Source organism: Centroberyx affinis, unplaced genomic scaffold (assembly GCF_046629955.1).
Source record: "Centroberyx affinis isolate AG114_WGS23_722 - 3 ecotype Tasmania unplaced genomic scaffold, CSIRO-AGI_Caff_v1 ptg002167l_1, whole genome shotgun sequence".
NCBI lineage: Eukaryota > Metazoa > Chordata > Actinopteri > Beryciformes > Berycidae > Centroberyx > Centroberyx affinis.
In genome coordinates this window covers 389427-414742 of record NW_027280480.1, presented here as the reverse complement: position 1 = coordinate 414742, position 25316 = coordinate 389427, and the positions used below count along the sequence as shown (strand labels likewise).

The window sequence follows — 25316 nt, the reverse complement described above, 5'->3', positions numbered from 1 at the left end:
TGTATCATGTCTGCTTTAAAACAAGCCCCAGAGAAGATTAATGCTTCAGATAACTGACCAATCGCTCTGCGGTGACTGCTGCTCCCCCTCGCCCCCCTTTCATCAGTTAATATTTTCTGACAACTGTATATTTTAGCCATTGGCGGAGTGGCATGTCCTATCTGCTCGCAGCAAGAATGGAATCTGCCTCTCCGGTGCCTAAAGTAGGCCATGTTTATTTCAACTGGTAAACATTTTGATATCTACCGAAACCTTCACATCTGCTGTGCGTTTTCGGTCAAACCAAGTTGGCACAGAAGAGGAAAATAGATTAGACTGAGGCAGACCCAAGTCTGTCAATAACTTCCTCTATTCTTTGCTTTTCATTTGCCAGTGGGCAGATCAGTCATTTTGCCGTATCATTATTGACATTGCAGTGTAAAGCTGTCAGACATGGAATGTGGTGTTAATGTGAGAAGCACTATATTTTGACTGATAGTCTCCAAGTCTAACCTCACAGCTAACTCCCGTCCACCTCAAAACAATAACAGAGCACTTTTAAAAAAAACATTTATCATAATATGAGACTTCTTGTAAATTGTTATGGTCCTGTGCGGCACTGTTACATTGATAATAAGTTCATTAATTTAAAAAAAGCAAAAAAGGTGGTAAAAGTCAGCCATAATGGTTGAGAGCAACGATAGAGCAGCCTGTGTGGAGCAAGAGGTGAAGTAACATGAGAACCCAACCAAACTGTGCTCTGTGTGCAGCCAACCAACATCGAGACTCACTGATTCTCTGCTGAACATGAGACAAAGCTGAGCTTCCATGCAACAGCTAAACAGAACAGACAAACCAAAAGACACCTGAAATTAAATTTGAAAAGAAAAATCTTTAAATCATTAGCATTGAACAAACTTTATTATTGTGCAATACTTTATACGTATAGCTTGTGGAATCAGGACTTTGGTAGCTGCCATGTGCATTCCTCAATAGGAGGAGGGTTATTTTGAGTCCCTCTAGTCACCGTCACGGCATTTAAGATCATGTCACTATTGAGTTAAGAAGGCCATAATAGCAGGGATGTAATATAACCTATGGGGGATTAAATGACAGGCCAGGACTGACTAGATTACGGTCATAGAGCTGTTAAATATAAACAAGGTAAAGTTAAACTTTGTTAACTGAAGTATCCTGGTTATACCTATGAGAATTTAGATCTGGTCCTCTCCTCTAGCTGGCTCTGTGCTGTGCTAAATATTCATAGGCTTGTCATTTCCTAAAGAGCGAGTGGGGACAAACCACTCTTGAAGAGAGGCGGTCGCCACTCTCAAAGAGCAGATTTAAAGGTGCACACTACTGATTTCTTTAATCTCATAAGGGAGAAATACAGCTGTCAATTGCTACCACATGATTCACTGAGATTAAGTGGTGTAAATGAGTGGACAAAATAACGGAAATACCTTAAAAAAAAAAAAATGAACATCAAATAAGGAGTAGGGTCACCCTTCGCCTTCAGAACAGCTTCAATCCTCCTTGGAATGCTGTCATACAAGTCCTCAACTGTGTGTAATGGGATATTGGACCTTTCTTCAAGAAGGAAAGCCTCCAGTTCTTTGAGGAATGAAGAAGGTGGAAATGTACTTTGCACTCTGCACTCCAGAACTTACTATAAAGATTCAATGAAGGAAGACGTTTGACTTCATCCTAGTGCTCAGGAAACCACTCTTTGTTTAGTGTGTATGGGGGCATTATCATCTGGAAATAGGGGAACATCATGAGGGTACAGTGGTTGCACCACAGGGTGCACCTGGTCGTGTAAAACAAGATGGTTGCCCATGCCATTGCAGATCCACCGCCAGGTTTAACTGTTGGCAACAGACATTGTGGTTTGAGGGCATCTTTTGGTTTTATCCAATCAAAAACCAATTTGGATGCAAGAAAGATTGAAAGACAACAGATCACCGCTCGGGGGTCAAGGTTTTGTGCTCCTTACACCAGGTTATGTATCGTTGTGTGTTGGCCTTGGATACAAGCAGTTGTTGAATGGCAGCCCTGACATAAACAACAGCTTTGTAAAGCTTACAACATATAGTCAGACTGTCACAGGGGTGTTGATTCAATTCCCTGGTGAATTCTGAGGTTGTAGTTTTACGGTGTTTAGCAACTATCCTGTTAAGACTCGCCTGTGTAGCTACTTTTGTAACTGTGATTTGTTACTTCAAAGTTAAAGTGCTTTTTCAGGTTGTGTTTCTGTTATTTTTTTGTTTCCGTTATTTTGCATTCCCCAAAGTATAATAAATACATGTATAGATATATCATGAGTGAACAATAGTGGTTTTAATTTAAGTCAACACATTCACGTTCAGAACATGACCACAGTAGAATTAAAGTTATGTTACCTTTAAATAAAAAGTTGGATGACAATACAAAAACATGTTAAACATTTTGGATTTATCGATATACAACAGTGAATTTCATAGTTTTAGAAAATTAAATTCAAGGCATGGCTGTTATTCTCTTTCCCCGATCTCGCCAGTAGATTCTTAGCAAGACAGATCTGGAGTTGTGTACTTCCCTCCGGCTTCACAATCGACTCACTCAACTGCTCATGTAATGAGCATGCAATTGCTTTGTAACCCAGCTAATCAGCCTTGTCTTTGGTTGTCTCTGAACAAATGAGGAGCCTGTCAAAGGCATGTTTGAGTTATGCCCTTACACCAGTTTGTACAATGAACCATCACAGTGATCTGTCTTTGGTTTCCTCCCACCTAATTGAGCTTGATGAGCATGACACCTGATAGCCCGCCCTCTCTGGGAATCTCACTATCTCAATGCCCCTCAATGACAGCTCGTGTCAAAGATTTTGAGGAACAATTTGGTAAAGTGCCACGCTACCCGGTCTCATGTTGCACAAAAACTATGTGGCGACCAATGTGTGCCAGTCTATCCAAGCAGGCAACATTCCTCCACCTACAGCACTATGGGGTTCTCATTACATGCACAGATTGACAGACCCACGGTGTGCCCAAAAAGAGTATGGCCAATCCATCACCACCCACCTAGTACATTATTACTCATAGAAGAATAGTTATTTTGAGGACATGAGTATTGAACTAATGTCTTAACTTGCTGGACCAAAGTGAGAGAGCTGATGTAAAAGAGGTAAAAAACAGAGGAGATTCTGAGAGAATGTGAGATGTAAATAATGAGTGATATAATCTGCTCACCTACACTAAACAGCTTAACCTCACACAGCCAGGGAATACAAATTTCCTTGTGAGGCGATTCAGATCCATAGAGAAATGAGGCCAAGAGGTAGAGGGATGGAGCACACCTGATCCTGTCCTCGCCCCCCTGCAGCCCTCTGGGGCTCTGCCTGGGTGGCCAACAGGTCCAAACACGATGGGTGGGGGCTGGGGGGATTGGGAGTGTCACTGACCTCTGAATTAAAACTCTTAAGTTTAAACCATCACCAAATCCATTGAGTATCCCAAGGGCTGATAGACAGATGGCTGGGAAGAAGAAATTGGAGCGAAGGTCAGAATTCCTTCTATATGTCCCAGGACAGACTTTAGGCTTCACTCCCTGGTAAATGGGCAGCAAACACACTAAACACTGTTTCCCTGCCAAGTATACAAGTAACAAAATAGATTTTGTGCATCCATCAGCATAAAGCCTAGGCTATTTGTGATAGTGAATAGCCAAATCCCTCTTGCACGACTCTCAATTGACAACAGGACAACAAGCATGTAAAAGGCTCTTTATGCTTTTTGTCACTGCCTTGAGTTATCAACCCAGTGATCTGTGCTCCTCAACCTGAGTCTCACATTTCCAGCCCCCTCTGTGCGTTTCCTATGTGCCCAGTCAAGCCTGACTGGAGCAACGCTGCAGAAATCTGACCAACTTCCAGATCAGGTTGAGTCCCCGCTTCCTAAACAGGGAAAATTTGTGTTCGGGGGAAGAAAAAGAATCCTAAGCCAAAATAAAAGGTGAGGAGCAAATCCATTTCCTTGTGCTGTCAAACAATCCCTTCATTCACTGCTATCTAAATGACATTTAATTTGATTCTGCTGTTGATCTCTCCGATACCCTGAGTGCTTCCAAGACATCTATTCTGCCTGTCGTGCCACACTGGCCTGGTATGAAGGGAGAGAAATCTGATGAGCCGTCACACAGCATCACGCACACGGGCAGGTACACACACACACACACACACACACACACACACACACACACAAATGCTAGAAAACATCCTGAAATAAAACCACAGGTAGCAGGTCTGATTTCACAGGATACACCAGGTCATATGAGACAGAGGTGGAAATACAAATTGGGTTAACACACATGTCCAAGCACTCCTAAATCTTTCTCCAGAAATGATCTGTTCAAGTTACAATTATAGTTATGCCTTTCTTTTTAGTCGATTGAAATGGTCATCGTGCGACCAACACTGAAATATAGACTTTTAAAAGTCACTGTGGCCTGGAAGTTTCACAGGTCATGGCTTCCTTTGAACCTGTCTTCTGTTCTTTCCCATGTTTGATTCTTCAAAGCATGAGGTGGTTACCGGCTGACAGAGCATGGTGCTGGGCCCATTTTACAAGGAGTACATAAGCCAAGCCTCTCCTCTCTTCTCTCCAGTGACCCCTATTGGAAGACAGAAGGATAAGCCAACTGCAAACTAAATACCAGCCCTGCATACATACAGTACTTCTATCAATGTATGTAGCAAGAGTTTTGTCATCTGCCTCAGGTTTTGGGTTGATTTGAACTGAAATTTCACGGTTATCATAATGATAAGGAAAAAAGGAAGAATGCATTCACACTATGTATTGAAACAGGGAGAAGAGCTGACCTCGGTTTTTACCTGTCCCCTACTAGTGGAGTGGGACAAAACAGCTTTAAACTAAATAATAGTGATGTTATATGCTCCTGGTGCAGACAGATACATATGGTTGGTAAAGTTCTGCTTTCTTTTATAGCTTAGATGTAATGTCCGCTGACTTGACGCATACACAGACAGTAGAATACCACATATAGATCTCAGTTTCAAGATGTAAGGATGAAGATTTGAATGTTTTCAATAACAATATTAACTTATTAAACCATAATGAAGGCCATTAATATGATTTATCATGCAAAATAATTAATGTAATGCAAATCAGATAGACTTATGAATGCTAGTGTCTAATAAAGAAATCAATTTGTTTCATGGAAATCTTTACAGGTTAACATCTGGGATGCTACTGTGCATTCTGTGAGATATCATCGCTCCAGTTGAAGTTAATGACAATGGCTGCATAAGCCCAGGTCTAGACATTCCAGCGGCCACAGGGTTACACCAGGACATTAGCAAAGCCTCGCAGAGGAATTAGCTCATTAATGTAATGGTAACAAGATGGAATCAGCTTCCCTGGGGAGAGATATGGCAGGAGCATCTCCGCAGCTGCCTTTTTTTGTAAATCACTCTGCTTATCTGGGAGGAGGAGGTGATCAATACGGCAGCATTACTGTAAACAGATAATGTAGCGTACTCTGGGGCTAGCGTCTGTCTAGCAGCCCATTACGCCACGCAGCCATCCAGATGACGGATAGTGATAAGTAGACAGCCAGGCTGCGTCCTTGTGTTGCATCTCGTCACTAGCTCCCGACTACACTGGCCTGACTTGGCTCCATCACAAGGTTAAAGTTTTACCTCTTTTCTGCATTTTACATGTCTTTAAAAACACAAAAAAGGAGTCGGGCGAGAGTTGTTTGAATAAGCTTGTGAATATTCAAATGCTCATGTGGACACCGGGATTAAAAACAATGCACTGCCTCTTGTTTGCATTCAAAACTACAGACTGTTGTAGGCTGTTACTCTAAAAACTGCATCAATAAATGAAGGTACATTCTATAAGCTACAGAACAAGCTGGTTCAATCTGCAGTGTAGAGCACAGTGCATTTATGGGGTCAGGCTGGATGTCTCCATGGGGCTGGATTGATGTGTTCATCAGGGGCTTATCTCCGGTTCAGTCCTCAGCTCACAGCTGGCAAAGCTCTCAGGGGTCCAGCAGCTATAGCAGCATTTGATACAGGACTAACTGAAGGGCAAGCCGCAGAACTGAAGTGTCGATTCTAAACAAGCAACTAAAACAACCTTTTAGGCCCTGGATTTAGTGGGTTTGTGTGATTGTTATCAGTCTCATGCATATGTAAAATCCTCTGTAGAGAAACCTGTTTAGGCATGGGAAAGGTGCAGTTATGAAAGAAGAGGTACTTCAAGACCATTCCTGTATCATTACTCATAACTCACTCCAGAGTTTGATTGGATCGGTACACAGAGGATGAAAGACATGCCTCAGATCTTCACCTCCTCTTCCTCTACCAAAGCATGTCAAGGGGATATCTTAAAAGCCTAGGAGGTATTGTGTGTACTTAAGCTACCACACCACCATGCACACATGTGCAAACAAACTCTGCAAACAAACTCTAGGACAAAGAAGACAGTCTCTCCATTTAAGTTAATAACATTTCTTACAATTCAGAAGTCTGCTTGAAATTCCCTCAGATTACAGTGATTGAAGAAGAGAGGGTAAAAAAAAATCAATATACATGTGATGCCCTGTAAAAGCCTTATAAATATAAGTAGCATTTGTCCATTAGTGGAGATTCAGAGACCAGTAAATGCTAATGAATGGGGGAGCAAGGCCATTCCGGTCCATTAGAGAGTCCCACTAGTGAGTATGGCGGCCTCTCCGAGGTTATCTACTGGCAAACCATGCAAACGTCAGACCCACAACTCAAAAATACTCTGCACTCTAAATGATAGATGGGACAGATGTGCTTTTTGTGTTTCAAGAGAAAAGAATGAACACAAATTGATCACCAAAATGGAGATGCTTTCCATTTCTAGAGGGGAAGCATTGTTATTCATTAATACATTTTGAGACTATTTATTGAGATGAGGCCACTATAAACAGAGATAAAGTAGGTTAGTTGAGATTAGCTCACTCAATTTATGCAGTTGCAAAAACATCACAAATAGTAAATAAAGCAGTGCTGTCAGTGAGGTCACTGAGAGGATACAGTCAAGGCCAAGTCACTGGGAAGACAGAGTCTAACAGCTGCGAGGCCCAAGGTCTTGTGAATATAGAGTACACATCAAAAGGTACGGATCAACCAGAGGCATTTTTTTGGCCTCTGACCTTGCAAAGGAAAACATGTTTTTTGAGCACAACCAGAAATTAAAAAAACAATCTGTAAATTAGTTCTTTTAACACTCAAGATGGTCAACTTGCATTTATACCTGCAAAAACATCTCCAGTGTATTTGTACTCTGAGGCAAAAAGGGAATTTTGGTGTCACACTAATTGAGACTAGTGGGGGGACCATGAATGACTATGTTTACATTTGCACCAGTGCTCCAATGTTAATGGAATTAGGAGCTGACTGTGATTAAGACATGAGTCGGGTAAATGCCTTAGTAAAACATGTAAAGTACTGCATGTAGAGTCGGCTTATTTTGACATGTTAACACAGCATATACCAAGTAAGTAAATATATGGACGAAGCCTGTCCATATAAGTTTTCATGATTTATTTGACTACAGCTTCAGTAGGGGTTATTGACGTATTCAATCTGATGTGAGATCACATCAGAGAATCAAAGGAACATTATTTTTTCACTATGCACTGACATTAACTAGTACAGGGGATCTGATGTAACTATCCCTTGTGCAATTATCAGGAGAGTACATGTAGAAACCTGCTTGAATGTTAAAGGAAAAGGGGGTGGATGAGAGCAGGTATGTCATTGAGGTCATCAAGTGGGCACTGTTCATGTTTCACTGAATTAGGCTCAGAAGACTTTGTCATATTATGTCGTCCCAGAAAAACCCCTGTTGTCAGTACTGATCAAAACTACCACCACACCTACCCTAACCTGACATTGAACCTAAATTTAGGCTTACACCTATAGTCCACAAGATCACACTCACTAAATTCTAACCTCACCACAGGTCTCAACAACAGCAGGTCTATGGGATGGCTGATCATCCCTTGGTTAGAAACGGCCTGCTCAGCGATTCAGAAATCAAATTGTAGAAATCAAGCTAAGGGACGGCTCACCCTGCTGGCTTGAAACAGAAACTTAATTGAATCATTGTAATCAACATAAGCGCATAGTAATTGATTTGCTGTGTTGAGTTGTGTGTTAAATTACAGGAAGGTGTAGAAACCTGAGTACATATTCCACTTATTCAAAGATACTGTATGTATCCAAGTATGTATATATAAATGATGTAAACATTTCCATGAGGTGATGGTACTCACTTGAGAGGAATACGCGGAACTGCGGTGGGTGTGGAGGCAGCAGTGACGACCTGCAGAATTTGTTCCAGAGCAGACAGACCGCCTCCCACTTGGAAGGCCACTTGATCTGCATTGTTCTGTGGAGACAAGGAGAGAGAGAGAGAGAGAGAGAGAGAGAGAGAGAGAGAGAGAGAGAGAGAGAGAGAGAGAGAGAGAGAGAGAGAGAGAGAGAGAGAGAGAGAGAGAGAGAGAGAGAGAGAGAGAGAGAGAGAGAGAGAGAGAGAGAGAGAGAGAGAGAGAGAGAGAGAGAGAGAGAGAGTCAGGGGGACAATAAGCCATAGCCTGGACAGGGGATTACATTGCTCTCACCAGGGAGGGAACCTCTCTTTTTCCTAAAGGGGTGAGGGATTGAAATCTGAAACAAAGTGATCCCTAAAGTATTCCTGTTAAATCTCAAAAGTGCACAACCCGACTCCGCCCCCGTAACAGTCAAGTTTCAGCGGAGGGAAAATGCTCTGCAGGCTCCAGTCAGCACCAGGGTGGTCTCTGCTGATGAACATGGACTAAGCGAAATCTCGAAAAGGCCAGTGGGAAAAACAAAGGACAGACAAATAAGAGAAGTTTATAGCATACGATACAGAAGATAATCTTAGATTCTTATCTTACTCTGACCCAAGTTGATATTGCATTAGATCTATTGGCTCCCTCAGCTTTGTGTTCTTTCCCCACATAATTTTTATAGACTAATGACCGACAGCCAATATGTTGATAGACATTGTATCAGGTTTGCAGATGATTCTGCCATTCTACACATCTCTCTTGCAGGAAAAATTTACCTGCCAATGTTATTGATGACTGTGTAAATGTGTAACAAACTAAGGCTCTCAAAACTAAGGACATGACAATACATTTTAGAAGGTTACAAAAAGTTCCCAAACCCACTGTAATAAAAAGGCAAAGAAACTGAATTGGTGGACAACTATAATTATCTGGCAACTTAGCAAACCTACTTAAATACAGATACAATTTTGTAAGAAGGTATGGTAGTTTCTTTTTCTTCTTCTTTTTCTTGGAAAATGAACTCTTGTGTGGTAAAACTGATAACAGTGTTTTAGCAAGTTTTATTGAACCTTTTCTATTGAAGCCTGGTTTGGCATCTTAAGCTTTAAAAAAAAAAAAAGAATGGGGAGTTCGGTGAAAACACCCAGTAATGTGAGTGGTGTGAGTCAGGTGCAACTAACTCAAATCTTTGAGAAACGTGATGAGGAAGGCCAATGTCGTTCTGAAGTTCCCTTGTCACCCCTTAGAGGGCATTTTGAATTGATGCCCCAAGAGTAAAAGAACCAGGGACTCATTTATTTCCAGTGCAATCAGACTGCTTAATTTGACCATTAAAATAGTTTTTTATGCCTCCACAACAACTTTGTAATTGGCCCTGATCTTTTATTGCACTGTATTAAGCTATGACTAATCTTGACTCCTCTTGTCTGGTCTTTTCAACTGATGGTCTACATTCATATCAACTTTATTATGTACTCTCCCTTCTTTACGCAAACTGTTTGCTCCTCCAGACAGTGAGTCATGTCACACAAAAAAAAAGCATGCAGACATGGTCGAGAGGTTCAGTTCTAGATGTTAGAATGGGCAAGACATGTGATTTATGTGACTTTGAACATGGTATAATTGTTGGTGCCAGATGTGCCAGTTCCAGCATCTCAGAAACAGCGGAGTTTCTGGAGAAATGTAATTTCAGAAGGGCATCTCAGAACACAAAACTCAAACCTTAAATAAGATAGGCTACAGAGGCCAAAGACCATGCTGGATTAAGCTCCTGTCAGCTAAGAACAAGAAGATGAAGCTACAGTAGGCATGTTAGGAAATTTCACACCTCTCGTTTTCTGGTTTGGTGATCATCATTAACAATGTCAAAAAGCAAGCATCGTCTCAAGATGGTTCCAGGAACATAACAACATAACAGTTTACTCCAGTGGCCTGTGCAGTCCCTAGATCTCAACCAAATAGAGTCTTTGGGATGAGGTAAGGGGGGATGTTCCCAGCATGACTGTGCCACTGAAACATATACAGGAACTGTATGACACTATCAAGTCAGCATGTACCAAGATCCCTGTGGAATATTTCCAGCACTTTGTTGAATCCATGCCTCAAAGAATTTAGGCTGTTCTGGAGGAAAAAGTGAGTCTTATCCAGTACTAGCTAGGTGCATCTAGTAGATACTGAGTGTATATGGTACATGCTGTTGTGATTTGTAAGGTGATTTACTGTACTTTTAGGTTAGATGTTTTATTGTTGTTATTATTTGTTTTTATTGAGTATTTTTTATTGTAAACCCTGTCTGCATACCAGATTTCCCTTATGGTACAATTAAGTTTGATATGCACTGAATTCTAGTTTTTCACTGCACTTACAAAATACACAGGTACAATGCAAACAAATGAACTTATGCAAGGAAAAAAAAAGATATCAGTCCATAGCATACGATTTATGAACCAACATCTGAATAGTTGGGTCCTGCCCTTTTTGTGATGACAGGAGAGAGGAGTTAGAGTAATTCGCAGTGGGTCAGATGCTGTAGCTACAGTGTCCTATAAATCAACAAGTACAAAGCCAGGAGCGAGCGCCGTTATCAGGCGTGTTTGTGCCTGGGTCGACAGGGAGGAAAGGGGGCTGGTGAGGGGGCGCTGATGGAGGGCTTTCTTCACACAGAACTGCAGAGGGCATGGACCGTGTTACACCGCAGGTCACTCCTCCACCTAATGAGGTTACAGCCTCCTCACTAGTGTGACAGCACTCAAATCCAGCCACTTCACAGCGCTTTTGTTCCGCAGATGGTAAGTTGCCAACAAGCCTGAACACATTGAGAGAGAAGCGCTTTGCCAAATTACAGATAAGCTCTTCGTCTGTCATTCATGCCCGCTGCTGAGGTAACTGCTACTCAGGATCCGGTGGCACACACACACACAGAAAACACACTGAATAGTCGTTTAGGATTTGGGACAAAAACATCAACAAGCACAACAGAGACTCTCTGCATGGACTATAATGAGGATTATGGAGCTCTCATAGACGGTCTCAGTTCAAGCACAGTTTGTAAAAGACTTCACCATGACCTCCTTTCTGTATGTTGCCAGCAGTTTCCATGCCTAATCAATTGGGTCTCAGTCAGTGAGGTTGGCTTAACCCCCCTCTTAACCCTCCCATCAACACACCTACCTAAAAGCTTCTAGGCTAAATGAGAAAAGGCAGCTCTTTCATAGTAGCTTATCAAATGGTATTAAAGGGGGTAACTGGGACCTGCCCAGTCCTGGCTGTCTCCTGTGAAAGCCAGACAAGAGCTGCTTGGCTAGTCAGTGCCTTTTCTGCTGTGCTGACAGATTTATCTGTTGTGATGATGGAACAATAAGGGTGAAGAGGATTAAGTTCAAACTACCTGACATACTATCTTTAGGTGGTCTGCACATGCAATGGTCCATAGAAAACAAAAAGGCACCAGAGTATTACTGTGAAGACACAAATTTCACCAAAAACAAATGACTAAAGATAAAAGGCTTGTTTTGCCTCATAACAGCTCTACACTCGGCAAATGTTGATCTTTGCGCTGTACAAAGCAGTTGTCTTTCTAAGCAAATGGGACCCAACATCTGGTGATGATATATCATTTCTACAAACTTCAGTACACAAGGGCAACAGAAATCACGTTTGTATGTAATTACTGTGACAGTGACTATACACACTGAGCTGAATTTGTATACAAACTTTTAACAGGATGAAAACACTGTCTCTGTCTCTATTAGAACAGTGGGGCTTCACAGATTACATTTTTGAGAGACAGTTACAGTAGAGATCCTCCACCCAATGTTCTTAAGAGGCAGCGTGTGATCTGTCTGCGTCTGGTCACACCCTGGCAGAAGCTCCAATAAGACAGTAATAGGATGAGCGGCTCGTTTTTCCTCAAAAGAAAAATTTTAAAAAAAGAGAGCCCCCACTAAAGGCCGAGCATTAAAAGGAGGTGAAAGCTAAGGATGGCTCCTGAATTATACAACTGGGGCAATCTTATCCAATTATTATCCATGGTGACCATTATTACCCCAGCTAATCAGAAGGCCAAGCAGCTGGTAATTCGTACGGCTGTGGTGTTGAGTACTGGCCAGACTGCGCTTTGTAGTCTCCTCCCACTAGGCGCTCTAATTAAAGCAGTGAGGAGGGTACAGCCTCAGTCGGGCCGTCCCAGCAACAGATGGGCAACAACTGGCAGAGAGTTCATTAAGGAAGGGCCTCAACTTTGATCTGCACCTACACGTCATTGGTTCACTCCTTCACTAGTGCAGTCTAACAATGAGTGAGATGAGTATAATAGATCACTCTCTTTACATGAATTTCATCATTGTGCAGCCTAACAGAAAAGCCTGTGAGGGGTAAACAAAGTTCTGTGCGCCGAGTCTACTGTAAACCACAACAAGACTGCTGGAATAAACATTTTGAAGCACAGTATAAACTTGTGTGTTTACAAGACATAATGGCATATTATTTAGTACACTGCGTGACTGCTGAGAAAACATGGAAATGGGTAATACTACAAACTGTGTTTATTCTATAAAATGAACTGAGATTAATCAAAAGGCCAGTGCGGCGAAAAATCAAACCAGCCACAGAAACCGCAGACAGCCCCTAGTTGTAACTAATACACCAAGGGGCTTACAACCATTTCACTCTCTATTGGTCTTGTGGCGAGGAAACCAAAATAAGGCTCTTTGGGAACAAATGACAACCTCCAATCTTCTGATTTATGGACCTGAATGTAAAATGGTTAAAAGTTGCTTGGTCTAATGGGGAAATTATTAGAAATTGAAAAACTTATTAAAACATGACTAAAAGTAATATGATACATCCATTAATCCACAGACTAATGTCTTCATGATTGAATCAGGATCAAAACAAACAATGAGAAGGAAAATAAACATAGACATGATACCAATATTGTAAATAAAATAAGGGTAGGAGTGATCCATTGGAAAAAAAAAGTCATTAACTTCAGTGTCAGTGTCAATCAAACACTACAGCAGACAAGGAAAACAGGCAGACTGACACACTTGTCCATCACGTCAGTTTGTACTTTGTAAAGGAGTTTCTTAAAACAAACAACATGGGAAAAGTGATCTGCAACACTCTAACACTCACAATTTAATCCAGGTGTGGCAGAGGAATGATTTTGTCCATTAGGATGGAGAATTTCTAAACAAAACTGACACAAACTCGCTGCAGTTACTTTTGCTGTCAAAGACAGCAAAAGTAACACCGCTGATCTGGGCTGTATCTGTTAGTCTGCTGGAGCCCCCCCCCAATGTCCCCATGTCCCCAGATACAACTCCTTCCAAGCCCACTGGTTGGCTCAACCAGGTCCTGACAGCTGGCAAATAAAAATGTAAATACAGTCTGTAGTCTTTGCTTCTCAGATCATTATGTTCCTGACAGTTTCTTACCTGTCATAAACGCTGCCCCTTACCACTGCTTTATTTGAAAGCAGCGGTAAACACTTTGGGCAGTATATAAATATGAGTGTTTAATAATAAGGTAAGAGTGTAGTAAAAAAAAAAAAAGAAGTGCGCTTCTCAATCACCCAATAGTAAAGAAAAAATCTGGTTTGACACAAAATAAACCATTAGTGGCCACAGAGGGAGAAGCGCCCCGGGGTCAGAGACTAGACCCGGGCCAGAGAGCAGGGGAAGGGGGGCGCAAACAGCAGTGCAGAGGGGGAGTGTCGGGTGTTGTCTAAGGAATTAGCAGAGAAAGTGGAGACTGAATCAGATATGGCGGAGAAAAACAAATCTCTAGGTGAGTCAATGACATGGGAGATGCTTGTTAGGTCAAATAATCTAAATGGTCCTGACTTGGAAGTGACTCAGGGGCCAGACAGCCATGCTGACGGAGACTCTATTTATTTGACTTTGTCCAGGGATTAGAGAAGGAAGTGCTCCCCAGGCTGCCTCACGGGCCAATCACACCGTTCCATGGCTGCACACAGCTTTGGGTGGATGTTTCTGTAAGTGGCTGGTTAAATAAAAACTGACAATACAGTTTAAAAGTGCTTTTAAACTGAGGTAGAAGACAAAGCCAAACAGACTGAGCCTTGATCTGCCTCTATGCAAGTGACACCAGTGTTGAATGGAGCACTGCTCCTGGCCCAGTGACCTCTGACCTCCCACTGGGAGTATGTGGAGCTGAGGGGAGGAGCCCTTGTGTAGTGACAGCTTGTGTGCTACTCACATCACATTGGTCTCCTCCTCTCTCCTTACAGGGTGCTGTGCCACCCACCTCAGCCACCTCTTTCTTTGCCTCTCTGGGGAAATTCGGTAATAGCCTCTCCAGCCTTCCCCCTCGTCAATGATAAGACACCATAATCTCTCCATCCTCACGCCCACCGGCATGCACAGTGGGATGTTATGATGGCTTGAACCACAACATGGCAGGGAATTTATGCCTCATTACAGGAAGTGGGCTGTATATTCTCCTCTTCATAAACGCTGTGGCAGGTGTTTCAATTCCTCCTCTCAGTGTCAAATTGATGCGTTTCACTGTCAAAGAAATGCCATGCAACAAAACTTCTAGGCCCATTGTGTTTAACGGATGTTTCAAATCAACTATTGTCATAAATGTCTGCCATTATGTCTGGCAATTATATATATTTATACAAATGTAAAGAAGAGAAAAAGTTAATTATCTGAAAAAAAAAGAGCTAAATTCTCCTGCCTTTGTTCCATCAAGTCTTTTGCATTAATGGCATTTCATCTGGAAATCCAATTTACCATTGTCTAAACCAATGACATCTGAGTCGTGCAAGCTACATAGACACAAGACAATGCTTGCTCTCCTGATAGGAAGCTCCTCTATTGGTACCATGTGCACAATGAAAACACAGATAATCTGGTCTGCATTAACCAATAACCGAGGGCAAGTAGTTTTGGAGTAAGTGATACTCTACACTGGGAGGGTGAGACAGAAGGAGCCGCAGCCAAACACAACTCATCACTCGAGAGAAATGCCAAAGGGCTGGCCTGTCCTTCTGCAGTCCTGTAGACTGCTGCACACTGTTCAGTTGACAGCAAAGCAGCAAGAAGATGAGCTGCACTGTAGCAGGACATTCTTGGGAGACCAGAATATTATGCAACTAAGAGGATGTGAGGGGGAGGACGAGTGTGGTAAAACTGCATCAGTAATAGGCATCTTCTAACCATTGTAACATACATGCATTTAAAAGGAAAGTATAGGTATGGGTGTGTAAAAACTTTTTGATCTACAACATACAGCCAAAAATATTTCAAAAATCCTCACTAAACAAAGAACAGAGATTTAAAATATATAACAGAAATAATTTGGACAGTCTTTGTGATCCAGTCGTTGCTCTACCTGTTTCTCCAGGATGCGGGAGATCTCTCCCAAGGTTCTGTCCAGACCGGACACTTTGTTGTTGGCCCACTGGCCGCTGTCTTGGCCCTGCAGCTGCTTCAACAGGTCCTTCACCAGGCGCTGCAGCCTGAGCATACAGGAGCCAATGCTGTCATTATATATCCACAAGCACTGTTCACAAACACCAATCGTTAATCCATGCTTCCATGCTACCCCAACCAACTCCTACCCACCACTGCTTTATAATCATCACAGTTAAGTAGCAGAGGTAAAAGAGAAATTAGAAACTACAAATTAGAAAAAAAAACAACTTACTTGGCCTTGTATGGGGAGTCGGGGACCTGTGTCTTTGCCTCCATTGACGTCTCATATTCCTTTGCCCTGCAGAGGGAGGAGGAAAACGTCTTTGAATCCCAGGAAAAAGTGCTTGGCCCGTCAGTAAAGAACACCAAGGATGAAAAGTACGAAGAGAAAGAAAAAGTTCAAGTTGGGTCTGACTGTTTATTTGGCCTGTCAGCCATTCGCCAAGTAACTTGGCTTAAAATAATCAGACATCAGCTCCGTAGGGACCCGGTGTCTTGCTGCCATCTACTCATATCACCCAGACTTAATTCTACCTTTAAATCCTCTTTCCCTCAAGTCATAACTTAACAAGGGCGTCTCGAATTCTTTATTTCATTCATTGTCAAATAAACAGTTAATGGGGGTCTCTTGCAGCGCAACCAGTGTTTTGAATGTGTGACCTCTTAGAAGGTCATGGTCATTAGGGGACCGGTATCTTTGTGGCATTAGACCAACAGTCAGACACGGAGAAGCACAAACCTTGTGTGTGTGTGTGTGTATGTGTGATTGGGTGGGGGATTCTATCTGTCAATCAGGCATTCCCAGACAAGATAAGAACTATTGATCAGAGTTAGATAGAGGGCCTTACGGTTATCCATCCATAAACTGATAAAATCAAACAGTTCCTGGAAGAAGACAGGTGGACTTGTCCCCGAGGACCAGACCTGGACCGACCAAGGCCCAATCCAGTGTTCACAATCTCTTGTATTCACGGGCAGTCATCCAACAGCAATTGATATCTTACCTCACAGCCAGTCCAGAGGACACTGGTATGCCAAAAACCTTTTTTCCCCCCCAAGGTATACGACTTACACATTATAGTGTTCAGAAATATATGTACTAATTTCTGGACTGGTAATTTCTAGTGTTCCGTGGTTTCTGTTGTTAACTTAGTATTGGTATGGTTATGGCAAAATTATTTAAAGACAAGAAAGATAAATATATTCTTGCCTTATCAATTACTGCAAGTATTTATAATTTTGAAATCTGCATGTGAAATTAATACTAGGTCAAGTAAAATGACTGGCTTACAAGAATAGCCTCATTACTACACAAAAAGAGGCAAGAGCAGCTGTTCAGACTTAAAAAAAAAAAAAATACACTGTGATAAGAACAGAACAATAAACTGTTACTGCATTAAATGTCAACTGACCAATTTGTGACTCTGGATAACAAGATAAAGTATATTCTTCATTCATCTCTCGTCTATTCTATCACCAAAACACATTGCTTTGTACTGAGGAACCCTGGAAGCTAGATATGAATACAAGGTCAAAATGCTTTAATGCTGCAGGCACTCTTCAAGTAAAGCCGAGCAGTTAAACCACTGTTGGGGTGAGTGGGGTCCATCATTTGATAACATTATTTTCCATGTCCTCTGAGCAGGCTGAATGGGTAATTCAGGCTTGCTTTCACAAGGGCCTGAACTATACCTGGCCCGTTTGTCATTCTTGATATTACAATATTAATCTCAGACAGGTTTATACCTACCCAGGTTAAACGGGGAGCAATTGCTGAGCAATTCATCATTGTCAGCAGCAGGCCCAGCTAAATGGGCCAGGGGCAATAAATATCAGTAATCAGCAATAAGGGAAAAAGCACAAATCTACCATGTAAAACTAATAAGCAATTCATAACAAAGTAGACAGCAATTCCTTATACCCCAACTTATTTTACAGAGAGGCAACTATTATACATTTCTTTCCTATGCAGCATAAATGGATTAAAACAGTGATTACAATGTATACAACATTGCAACTAAAACAGTATATAATACTTGGAAGCAGTGGCAATAAATAAGTGGAAATAAATAAAATAAATAAAAATGATCCTAATATCTCAATAGCTCAATGTGCATAAAACCCATTTAGCTTGTGTGTACATGGGGAAGTGTGTGTGTTCATTTACCAGCAGGACCCCTCCAGCTCCCCTATATCCCCATCTGGGGCAGCAAACTGGGTGAAATGAGTTAGAGCTGTGCTCACCACTTCATACTCTGTACAGCAGTGTCTTTGTATACACACCTCCCTCTGAGGTCCACACACACACTGGCCACTCTGTTCCCTGCTGAGCAAACCACAAGCAACCAGCTACAGGCAAACAGCTCGTACAAGAGGATAAGTGGAGACTTGGGTTTCCAAGTTCAGAACCCATCCTGACACTAACTGACAGGCTACTTACATGCCATTTTAATGCCATATTTTCCTACCCAAAACACTTATTATTAGAGTAGGTTAGCCAAGCCGCAAAAAAAACATGTGGGTTAAAATGTGTGTGCACTGCTTTATGACAGAACAGGGCTGCAAGTTGGCCTAGAAGTCTAGTGAAAACCTCTTGCATTTTACGGACACCATACGGTGTTCCAATAAAATGGCTCATTTCCACCCAGCGGTGGAGCGGCTCACCTTTATGCTTACTGGGGCTCTGTGTTATTTATGACCTTAGAAAGCCTGTTCCCTTTGAGTGCTAGTCTCAGCAGGGCTGGGGCAGGAGTGACAGTGAACAGAGGCAGATCATGTTGTCACTTTCTCAGCACCGCTGAGCCCCAGAAAGCCAAAAGCAGCAGCACTGATAATAAAGAACTGTAGCAGAATGGGATGGGCATGTCAGGCTGTAGGTGCCTCTTATTCTTCTTTTCAATAATACTTTATCCTGAAGATCAAATGAGAATGCTCATTTAGTTTGGGGAAAAGTAATATACTGAAAAAAAAATCACAGTCATCTCACTTGAGAGCACAGCCCAAGACTGAGTTTTCGCATAAGAAACCTCCCATCCTTAAGGTGAAATAAATTAAGATTTTTACTGTCCCATAGCACAAAATGACATAATATATCTGCGTGGGTTTGATACGGTTGCTGATCAATACCAATGACTCAACGATTACTTCTCCAGGTGCTGAGACGACTGACTATCAAAACTCAACTTTCTGGCCCTTACTCTGTTTTAGAAAAGCCAACACTCCCCGGCCACTGGAAGTCACATTTTCAACTGCTCAACGAAGGACGACAGTGCTACAAGTTACCGGAGTCACAACACATGTCGTTATAAAATAAATAAATACATAAATAAATATATAAATAAAATTAATAACATTAAAACAAGTGACAAAGCAATATTATTGTTATAGTATTTTGTAATGTGATATATCACCTTATCACTTTACCTTTCTGTTGGATCTCTGCTCTTTTTAACTTGTCTCTATTGTGAAAATATGACTTTATTACTTTATCAATTACAGGCCACTGTAAGCTGAGAAATGTCCATAATGAAATTCCTTGGTTGCCACTAAAGGTCAATAAAAGTCATTGATTATTTAATGTCCCTTTAATTCTTTATAGTGTGTGGGTTTCCTGGCACTTACTATAGGCTGCAAATTTAGCAATGCATCTCAGACATTCATATCATTCTACTTGTGGTGCTATCCCCCCTCCCACCTGCACCAATGACAAGTAGCTCATCCCACAACTCAGGTATTGTCAACAATACGTTGTCCCTCTCCAATCCCCTGCATCCCTGTTGTGACAGCCTACTAAATTGATTGAGCCCGGGTCCGGGTTCTGACACAGAGGAGCGCTGCCTCCTATTTGTTGATTACTATTGATTTTCCTTGATACTTCATTTAAAAATCAATACCTCAGAGAAATAAAAAAATAGCCATGGTTTATACATACTTTAACATACATACTGTACACTGAAGGAAGCATCAGTTTTGGCAGTGCCATGGCAGCAATTTGGAGGAAAGCTCTTTACAGGTGAAAGCCAGGGCTCTAAGATCGATTCCCAGTTTTGCTCCCCAATCACCGAAAGTGGTCATAAATTAAGCTCATCAGTGTTACTCTGTGGACAGCCGGGATGCACATAACATCTGCTTTCCATCTCCTTGTCACTCATAAAAAAGTCCTGGCACAGTTGTGTCCTCTGAGAGAGTGGAGAGGGGGAGAGGGGGAGAGAATGGATAACTGACCTGGAGTTCATCCTTGCGCGGAGCTTCTTTGCCTTCTTCCGTGCCTTCTGCCTCTCCTCTCCATCTTTCACACTCTCCGAAGAGACAGAGCTGTCCGTCACAATATCCACAATGTATTTCTTCAAGGAAAGATGCTCCTGCAGTGGACAAAATCCATACATGAAAAACATTATTGGCAAAAAAAAGATATTAGTCATTATATGCTACTGAAATAACAGTTAGGTCAGTTACAAAAGAGCATACAAATATAGTAAGGAAGATAACGGGATGCAGAAGGGCAAAAGCAAAAACATCATCTGAGGCTGGGAGAATAGTGACACTACTATAATACTAATATTGTCTCTCAGCTGACAAATGTGCAGGACCTCCACTTTCTGAGAGGGAGTTAACAGTCCTACAGTCGGCCCCCCAAATGTTAACCAAAAAGCTCTTATTGTTGCAAGAATTTCAGCTGAGCGTACCATACTAAGATGAAGAGTTTTTCACAGGTCAAGCAGAGTAGGTTGCCAAACTAAATGTAGCAACTTATGTCAACATTACTATGGAAATAATGCAGCAAAAGCTAATCCATGGCAAATGTCTGTAAGTAGAGGTTATCCATTTTAAAAAGGTGGCGTGTATCCATTGTGTGACATGTCGTTCTACACCTCTCAGCAATGCCATTATATCCTGTAATTACCGAGGTACTTCCAATACTCTGTGCTCTTTTGAAGCCACACGCCCACAGACGGGCTAAAGGGCTGGAGGTGTTGCTTCCCGTCTAGCCCTGTCAGATGATTCCGATATTTCCACCAGGAGACAGGGGAATGTAACCCAATTTGAACGACATGATGCATGTGCAAGAAACCAATTACCCAATTATCCTGTCATCCAGTACCCCAGAGGATAGGATGGCCTCACAGATAAAGGGTTTCCATTCAGCAGTCTAGCTAACCTGTGTGTGGGATGGCATACCCTTTGGTCACAAGTGTTGGCAGTGCACCTGCTGCCTGAATAGGGGTTTTCAAAGCGAGCCGTTGAAAGACAGGTGTCCTTAGGTGGTCTAGACAGAGCTAAGTTACAGAGAGAGTTAATCATATGTCAAGGGGTGGAGCAAAGTTCTCAAGTGGCTCTAAAATCAATTCTTTCAAGAGTTTCTTTACTGTTTTGACTTAATGATTGACCAATTTGTGATAGTAATTAATTTGTGATCAAGCTGGTCTCTCAGCTTGAATAAGAATGATTTAAGACTGTTGTTCAGAGCTTCATAGATACATAGAGTAACATGAGTAGAACAGGGGAAAGGGGATGGCGATAACTTTGGAAATGAAAAGGGCACTGCAACATGAGTATTGTGTTTCCTAGGAAGGGTGTGTACTTGTGTGTGTGTGTGTGTGTGTGTGTTGTGTGCACATTTGCATGCACACACCTCTGCCCTCTACTCCCTGACACTACAGGTCAGTCATGGCCGTAGCTGTCCCTTGCTTGGGGGGCAGCTGTTCAGTAATCTCTCTGAGAGGCTATCCAGTGCGTTGGCCACTCACTTAATGGAATTGTTTCAGTAACACCTCCAAGACATCAACCTTCTCAAAAATCACACTGGCAAATTAATGGAGACCTGAAATATTAAGCCGTCAAATACAGTAAAATGCTGACATGTGGACAATGGCACATTTGGCAGATATCAATAAACATTATATGAATTCATAAATTGAATCTACATTTGTTTGGAAGCTAGGCTCAATGGCGGTGCTGTAGTTTGTGAGGACTGTTTGAGTTGATCAGATCAGACTCGATGACAGACAGGTGCCTACCACTGAACCATTGAAACAAAGGGGCAAAGAGACTGGCCTAAGGGCATCGCTACCGCACAATACTACAGATTGGCTCTGGTGGGAGTAATACAATACCACTCTAAACATCTCTCTCTCTCTCTCTCTCTCCCTCTCACACACACACACCATATAATGAAAGGCAGCCTACACAAATACACAATCTAAGTGATATGTTCACCCAGTACCTCTTTTGTCATATACAAAGGCCTGAGAGGTAGGCTTTCCATTTGGCGTGAAACAGACAGCTGTATTTCATGTTGGCTACTAGGTAAGATATGAAGCTACACTGGATTGAGTTACCATTGCTACAGTGGTTCACATGACATTTTTGTATTGTGAAGTGTATGCTATCAGTGACATTTAAGGAGGGCCAAGCAATACAGCACAAAAAACTGAAACCAAATTTAAACTGAAACTTGGTAAACTAAAAGTGGTCCCGTATCTTCTTCTGATCCCTCTTTTAATACAACGGTTGTCCTCCATGATATCAGTAACAGCAGCTTCATTCCTATAACTTGACGACGATCCGTTCTCAAAACAGCCTGGGGAGGCAGAGGCTAGCTTCAGCTGGCACTCTGGATATTTCATCAGGGTTCTCAATTCGTGGCCATCAGAGTGGTTTCAACAACAAGACCTTTAGGACTATTCAGTGCCTTTGGGAGGTCAGCTCCAGTACCCAGAGCCTGCCTCATCCCTCTACAGTCTGGTGATCCCTCTGCTGGCCATGCTTGCCCAGCACTAGACAGGGGCTGACATGGGAGGAGAGGAGTCTTCACTCAGACAAGCCACCAGTGTTTTTCAGCTGCCGTGTCAAAAGGTGAACAATACATAAATTCCATATGTCAGAAGCCAGGGGTCCTGGACATTACCTCCATCATATTAAACCAGGACAGATGACAACTCATAAGTGTAAGTAAAGAGAGTGATTGCAATCCCAGGCGTTCTCCCCGCACATCGATCCCGCCCTGTTGATAATCTTTGTATTTTCAATTTAATTCGCAAGTCTTTCAGAATGAGAGAAAATGACTAAATATGAAGGCACAGGGCATCTGCCGCCCGCTTCCTCTGAAAAACTATGGAGTGACCTCTGCACAGTTCAGCCAACCATCTTCATTTTAATTAAAAATCTTTCATTGCAGCAAGAGTTATGGAGCCGCAGTCTGGAAAATAGTTGGCAGTCGCATGAATGAAATAGTGGACACCAAAATGAGCTTTGACATAAATAACGAGGGGCCAGCTAAGTCTATCTAAACAAAGCCCTAAGAAATACCTCTATTGGATGGCTTGATTACCTTTCACACATTAAAAGAAAATGTGGGAAAAAAATAGTTCTGGAACATCCAAATATTATCTATCAAAGATACTGCAATAACTAATAACCGCAATCCACTAAGAATGTACGTAATACAGCCTGTCAAGTACAACGTTTAGAATGAGCTGGATGTATGATTAGACATGGAGCATAACTAGATGTTCAGCTAGGCTTAAACTTTCACTGATAAGCATGTACAGTAAGATCTGAGGCGGGGAAACAGTAAAGCTTCCATAATATGGCTACCAGTGCAGCTATATCATACAGAGAGGGATATATTGCAAGTACATTTGAAGCTGTACTCGTATATGAACTGTTTATAGCACTATATTGGTGGATTGCTTCCATCCATTGCCTTGTTTATCATACTGTCAAACAGAAAAAATGACCTGCATTTGGAGAGGAAATGATTTAGAGGAAGGGAAGGAGGGGGTATCAATTATTCCCCACTGAAAAAGCTTTGAATGAAGGAGGTGCCGGGGCCAAAGGTGCTGCGTATAGCACCAACAGTTGTCAGCCTCACAAAGAGCACTGTTGAAAAGCCAATCTCATATTGCAGCCTGAGAGGTTACCTTGCATTAACGAGCTGCCTTCCCATGGAAAGCCCTCCATGACAAAACAGCCTGGAGACAAGGGGGTGATGTCACCCCTCCACTGAAGCACTGAACCCTAACTGTGTACATTTCAAGGCCCATTTGTAATCTCACAAAGCCACACAACAGAGCCTTGACAATATATAAGGGGATGCATAAACAATAATAATGACCACGTAATAAAAGGCAATCACTGTGTCTCTTGTCTTTTTACATTACACAGGCAGCACTAGAGTGGCATTCTCTTTAAGGGTGAATGGATGTTGTTAACTTTGTGCTTGGCAGTGTGTGGGGGATACGCACCACTTCCTCATCAGAGAGCTCCCGTCCCTGGATGCTGCTACTGTCTCGCACGGCCTGTTGGTGCCTCTTGCCTTTGGTGTGGCTGAACAGGTGCACCTCCGAGGTGATCTGCAAACACAAACACTGTGGTCAGAGGTCACTGCTGAGGACACAATGGAGACAGAGGCAGGAAGGGGTCAACTGAGGCCCATGGGAGGCTGGTGAAATGATATACCACATGGGCGTTTCAGTGGGACATGACCTTCCTCCGCTGAACCTCTGTTTAAAGCAATGACTGAGCAAGGTAAATGTGAATTGTTACATAAGCCACACCATGTGAACTGTGCCATATTCCTAAGTTGACTTGGTTATATTTCATTAAATTCTCTTTTTCTAACAGGACAGAGTAATAATACTGATTGGGCCTACAGCAACAAAGAGTAAGGGGCTGGAGAAAACACTAAAAGACAATAATTCTCTCCTGGAATCTTTATATTGAACAAAAGAAACACATATTTGTATTATAAATCCCACACTGCCTTACATGGCATTTTACACCTGCTCCCCTTGCTGGCTCTAAAATAAGACTTAGTCCAGTATTGTCAAGTCAAGTTGAGGACAATACTGGACTCGCCATAGATGTTTACAAGCGCAAAAAGTGGTGCAAGGCTGAGAAATGGCCACAACAAGAGGCAGGTGTAGAACAGGCAATGTTGTTGTTCTCCCAGTGCTGGAACAAAGCCCATTTAGGATGGCCAGTGTTTAATGTCATTAAATAGAGTGCTTGCTGCTGACCCATCCATGATCTCTGGTGTCAGATGCTGGCCAAGGTCATCTAACATTTTAACAAGATTCTCTCTGTCACCCTCGACCCTCCTCTTTATCTGATGCTGGTTTGGAGCCTCAAGGTGTCTCACCCTTGTTGCTGTGGTGGCTGGTCCATCACAGATAAATGTGTCTGCCTGTGGATTTGTTACCTGACACTAGAAAAAGCATAATCATGCCCAGTCGTAAATCTCTGTTTAAGAGTTCATGTTTAATCAATGCCGTTAAATCCTCATTTAAATGTGCTCTCTTCCAAAAATCCTCTGAATCACCTTCCTGTCAGCATTTTTATGTATGCTGCCTGCCAAGTAACATAGTGAAGTTGTCCACAGCTGCTCTGCTGCAGCCAATGTGTCTGTATCTCCCCCCCATGTCCATGTAAACCAATGAGACTTGCATATTAGCTCATGACGATAAAATAATTAAATGAAGGGTGAACTTCACTTTGGAGAATGAATCAAGCCAATTAGAATGTGAAGCAATATGC

At 42.1% G+C, this 25316-nt stretch overlaps 1 protein-coding gene across 2 annotated transcripts in view; it reads right to left on the bottom strand.

Annotated features, from left to right (window-relative positions):
* Positions 1 to 25316, bottom strand: part of scaper (S-phase cyclin A-associated protein in the ER) — a 59884-nt gene that overhangs the window by 17453 nt on the left and 17115 nt on the right. For both annotated transcript variants that reach the window (XM_071532148.1, XM_071532149.1), the window contains 5 exons: positions 24026 to 24133; positions 20004 to 20140; positions 16012 to 16077; positions 15697 to 15823; positions 8296 to 8411 (listed from right to left, as the gene is read on the bottom strand). In XM_071532148.1, the coding sequence (XP_071388249.1) occupies positions 8296 to 8411; positions 15697 to 15823; positions 16012 to 16077; positions 20004 to 20140; positions 24026 to 24133 (554 nt within the window). The remainder of the gene's footprint in view (positions 1 to 8295; positions 8412 to 15696; positions 15824 to 16011; positions 16078 to 20003; positions 20141 to 24025; positions 24134 to 25316) is intronic.